Source organism: Calliphora vicina, chromosome 1 (assembly GCF_958450345.1).
Source record: "Calliphora vicina chromosome 1, idCalVici1.1, whole genome shotgun sequence".
NCBI lineage: Eukaryota > Metazoa > Arthropoda > Insecta > Diptera > Calliphoridae > Calliphora > Calliphora vicina.
In genome coordinates this window covers 80,537,581-80,543,051 of record NC_088780.1, presented here as the reverse complement: position 1 = coordinate 80,543,051, position 5,471 = coordinate 80,537,581, and the positions used below count along the sequence as shown (strand labels likewise).

The 5,471-nt window shown below is 31.5% G+C and overlaps 1 protein-coding gene across 1 annotated transcript; it reads right to left on the bottom strand.

The window, feature by feature from the left end:
* Positions 1–2,179: 2,179 nt before the first annotated feature.
* On the bottom strand, positions 2,180–5,158 carry danr (distal antenna-related). The gene is made up of 2 exons (XM_065499090.1): positions 4,804–5,158; positions 2,180–4,702 (listed from the first exon to the last, which is right to left on the bottom strand). The coding sequence occupies exon 2, from the start codon at positions 4,673–4,675 to the stop codon at positions 3,281–3,283; it is 1,395 nt and encodes a 464-aa protein (XP_065355162.1). The 5' UTR covers positions 4,676–4,702; positions 4,804–5,158; the 3' UTR covers positions 2,180–3,280.
* Positions 5,159–5,471: the final 313 nt, after the last annotated feature.

Sequence of the window (5,471 nt, the reverse complement as noted above, 5' to 3'; positions counted from 1 at the left end):
GTAACATTGAGAAATATTCATCTGAGACCCAACAAAGTATATATATTATTGATCCTTATGAAATTCTAAGTCGATTAAGCTATGTCCGTCTGTCCGCCTGTCTGTGTAAAACACGCTCACGTCCAAAATAGACAACGGAAATTGGTAAACTTGCAAGAAAAATGTTTGTTATTCTCCTAAGCAGTTTGGCATTGAAAATCAGTGAGACAACCTAAAAAAAACTTGATAATTTTAACAAAGTTTTTGTTATTTGTGCAAATATATTGCAGATAATACCATAAAATTTTACACACGTTATTTTTATGTTAAAAATACTAACTCAGGCAAAAATATAGTTAAATATATAGTTATCAGGTTGAAATTCGAAACAAATTTATTCAATATATACATAGCCTCAGGAAGACACTTTAACCTGCACAAATATCCAAAAAAATCTGTACTGAACCAAAATTTTACACCGATCAGTAATTTGTATCCAAGAATCGTAATACAAGATTTTTTAAATATTGGTCCATAATTCGGCATAGCTCCCATATAAGGTCCACTCTTGTTAATAGCGTTGTTTATATAAAATTCTACAAAAATAGACCTCAAATACTTAGGACCATAATAGGTCATAGCATCCATATATTGAACCAAAATAGTAATTTGTATTCATAAAACTGAATTTTGTGAGTATCGGTCCATAATTGGCCACAGCTCCCATATAAATACTAAAAATCACGTTAAAATATTTTATGACAATCGAATCATAATAGGTCATAGCTCCCATATAAGTCCCACAATCCAATGTTTTGAAATTTGTCTAAATATATTTGTATACCCTATTTTATACTCTATTTCTTCACTTGAGGTTAAAAGGGAAAAATATTGATCCAAACGTATTAACTAATTATCTTTATTCTTTGTATATATAATTCTTCTGTACGTGTGTTAGTAACTAAACTTATCTGTAAACAAAAAAATTATTAAAACACTTATTTAATAAATTCAGACTGTTTAAATACTACGTTTATCTAAAACAATTTTTTACTTGTTTTTTATTTGAATTATATATGTATAATTATTAAAACGCACATCCATGTTCTACTGTAATTTAGGTAAATAAAGATTCTACTGTTTTTCAAATGTAAATAATTTTTAAATTTTCTTTATTTTTATTCATATATTTTTTTCTCATTTTCTCATATTTGACATAACAAGGCATACAATTTTAAACTCTCCCTACTGATTCTACCTGGTTATTGTTGTATCATGGAATTAGATAAAATTTTTTGTTCATTTGAAATAAAATATCTTCTGCGTAAACTAGTCTTTCTGACAATTGTTAAATTATTTCAGTTGTTATACCATCATATTTAGGTGGAGAGTATTTAAGATTCGGCACGGCCGAATATAGTACTCTTACTTGTTAGAATTGTAACTTCATGCAGTCATATTTATATAAATATTTATAGAAGGAGCTATCGGACCACTCATCTACAGTCATCGAAAGATTGCCTTTATCTTTAGTTATTTGTTGAATTTCAGAAACAATACAATTTTTTTAGTCATTATTACTTATTTAAATTTGGAATTATGAACAATTTTATGCAATTTAGTAAATTTAAATATGTATGTACATTTATTCGTTTTATTCGATTATTCTACATGAAATTTTTCGAATTATTCGTTATTCGAAAATGATCATTTTTAAATTATATTAGTGTATTCATTCGAGTAATGGTCGTTCGATTAATCGAATAATTTCTTACGAATAATTATTCGATTAATTGAACGACCATTACTCGAATGAATACACTAATAAATACACATAGATCGGAAACTCTCCTGCCAAAATAAATGGTGAGAATGTATTATTAAAAAAATAACTATGTATATGAAAACAAAAACAGTTTAGGTTTCATACTTTTGTGCATATTAAAAGAAACCAGTTAGTTTATAACTTAACTTTTGCAACATATATTTTTTGGTTACTTTTTTTGCAATTTGATAATTTAAAAACTATTTAGGGTATAGGGGTCTGCAGAACTATATAAATTTATTAAAGGGTCCGTGAAGCAAAAAACGATGGGAATCCATTATCTTACAGGATACAAATCAAAGAATAAACACATTTATTTTTTTCATAATTAAACATTTTTTATTTTTATTAATTAAAGAAAAAACAACCAATTTTTCGTTTATTAAAACATACGGTTATTTTACGTCTTCACATTCACATTCATATACATACATATATAATAGGATTCACTTCGAAAACTTGTGAAAATGATATGTTTTGTAAACAAATACAACTATTTCAAATACAAATACGAGTGAATGCGAAATTAAAATAAAAGAACAATTTTCGAAATGTAAATGGAAGTGAATTTTAATTGATGTACAACATTTTAGTTAATTTTGTATGTAAGGTTTAGTTAATTACAATCTAAATTTAATTTACACTAGAACGACAAAAAATATCTAAATTTATACTAGTTACTAGTTAATGACATGGTCACATATTTCCGTATTTAAATCTATTTAATTAATTATTTATTTATTAATTTATTTATGCATGGATGTTAGTGTGTTTGTTTATTTGGAAGTTTGGATGGTGGTGTTTCCGTCCGTCCGTTCGTCTGTCTGTCTACACATAGTATGAATAGATGAATGAATGTTGCAAATTCATCCGTATACATACAGTGAGCCGCAAAAGTGAGTATACACCAAAAATTATTGGATATTTTTTAAGATAATGAAAATTCTAAAATTTATCCATGATTAAAATTTTAAAGTTTCGGTTTGATAGAGATTGGCTTGAATAATATCTTTGGTTGTGAAAAATATAGATTTAAGTCGGACTATAATGATTTTCATGATCTTAAAAAATCAAAAAATTCGCTGCTGTTTACTCACTTTTGAGGCTCACTGTATGTATGTATGTGTTTATGTACATACATACATATATACTCTATGTGTGTAAGGATGTACATATGTATGTGTATTTGATATTTGTATGTTGAATGGGTTGTTTGATAATTGTTTTTGGTTTTAGTAGATTGCAATGTGGAAATTATGAATTACGTTTTAATTATTGTTTTACGCGTTAGTTATTGTATATGTGTGTATGTATGTATGAATTGGGTAGGAATATTTGTTATTAATGAAATTGAAGAGAAATTAAAATGTATTTATGTACAAAAGAATTAAAAAAAGGACGATAATAATCGATTAAACTAGCGGTTACAGCACATATGCATGTTCAAAATCACACACAAGCATTCACATCGACAACTTAGTGTTCACCATCACTGTGCAAGGGTGAGCTGGAACCATTGCTTTTGACAGGACTTTGGGATCGACTATTGGCTGGACTGGACAGTTTGGATGTGGCAGTTGATCGTACTGATAAATCCTCTGGTTCACTATCAAAGTAGCTGTCATTGGAGACATCACTGCCAATGAATGAAGTAGGATTATTTACTGAATCGAAATTGTTTGCAGTCTTGGTGAGTTCCTTGTAGAGAATATTGTCCTCCTTTTTAATGATGCCAGCAGCATTCAGAGTTCCATTAGGTTGGAGAGCGGCGGCGGCTGCAGCTAAAGCCAAAAAGTTAAGGCTGGCATTGAAGACTTTGCACCATTCTAGTAAGGCAGTGTTATTGCCATTTTCCGAATCGGATATGTTGTTGATATTGGGAATTTGTAGTAGACCTAGTGGCAAAGGTGGTGGAAAATTCGGAACGTTCGAAGAGTTTTTGTCCTTTACATTGTTATTATTCGAATCATGAATGTTGCGATTAATTGCAATGGTATTATTAGTAGTGGTGGTGGTTGAAGTGTTTATGATGCCCTGATTTGTCAAATTCAACAAATTTTTATCTGCAGGATCTTTGGCCCAATTCTTCACCGACAACGAAACTGTATTGTTTATACTATTGTTATCGTTGTTGTTGTTGTTGCTATTGCTGGTAATATTAGAGTTGTTTTTGGTAATATCTTTAGTTTCGTCTGTTAAGCGCAGCGGTATTTTATTCTTGATAGCATCTATAGAGCCATTACCATTTGGGTTGAGGTTTGGCAATGCTGTCAAACTTGGACTTAACAGGGATAATAAATTCAAATTCTGCATCATGGATAGTTGCGCATTATAGTCTCCTCCCAACTGAATTGGGCCTCCCATCATGCCGGACATTTGATTGGAAATATTATCAACTGGTTGTTTATTGGCACTATCTGCTGGCATAATGTGTTTCTTCATAATCTCGTTTAAAGCTATTTTCTCTAAAATTGCATTGCTGCCATTTGACGGAAAGCTGAGACCATTTAACGGCAAACGGCTGTATCCAAATTCATCGAAGCTGGAGGAAGCCGGATATTTTGGGGTCTGAATGTGATTTTCGAAACGGGGACGTTTCTCGGGGGGATTTTCTATGCCAGCCATCGGTGACATTTGGTCTGCAGCCCCTCCTAACTGACGACACATAAAACGTAATTTCTGCTCATTTTTACACCAACCTCGGAGAGTGGACTCTGGGACTCCAATATCTCGTGATACGGATGCCTTAGTTTCACCATTGTGTATACGTTGTATAGCCCTTACTTTATCGGATGGCGTCAAATTACGAAGCGGGCGCTTTCCCCGAGTACTCATGCGTATGTTCATGTGCTGGTATGCGGAAATATCCATTTTTCTATTAGTTCAAATGTCAGTTCACTAAAATTCAAAGAAGATAAAGTCCACAAATCAGTATATTTTTATTAATGACAAATTTCGTTCAAATTTTATTTTCAATTAGGTCCAGCTAAAATACACACCTCTTTATAATAAATATTGCTGGGTTAGACAGAAAATTATATTTTTATCGTTTTTCGTGGACAACAATTAAATATGTTCGTTTTTTAAGAAATTTATTTTTTAATTTTTTAACGCAACGAAATTGACTTTCACGATTTTAATTTCAAATATTTTTTTTTCTATAGTTCACGATGTCACGTTGAGCAAGCTTTGACGAATGCAAAGTGTTATCCGTATACAGTAGTCGCGAATGTTTCTCGATGAATATTAGCGCGAGACTGTTTCAAATGTTGTCCTCTTGTTGTGCACTCCTTGGATTAACAAAAGGATATGATTTTGATTACGCGAACTACGCTGCTTTCATGCCAATTGTAGAAGCGCTACAGGCCGTAATAAATGCGGCGAAGAGCACAAAGTTTTCCATTTGTAAACACAACAAAACTGTGTGAGCACAATTGTGCGACATCATAAATCCTTGCACGAATAGTTCGATGAGTCTGTGAATATAGTATTCACACATATGCAAAGCAATATGTATGTATTGTATATGTGTGCTGCAAACATCAATGGGACAACAACTTGTTACTCACCATCATCATAATGAACCATCACAATGCCGCTATCTATATTGGCGCGCGACATCAGTGCGCAATTGCAAACCGAATTTGTCAGATACATACTACGACCA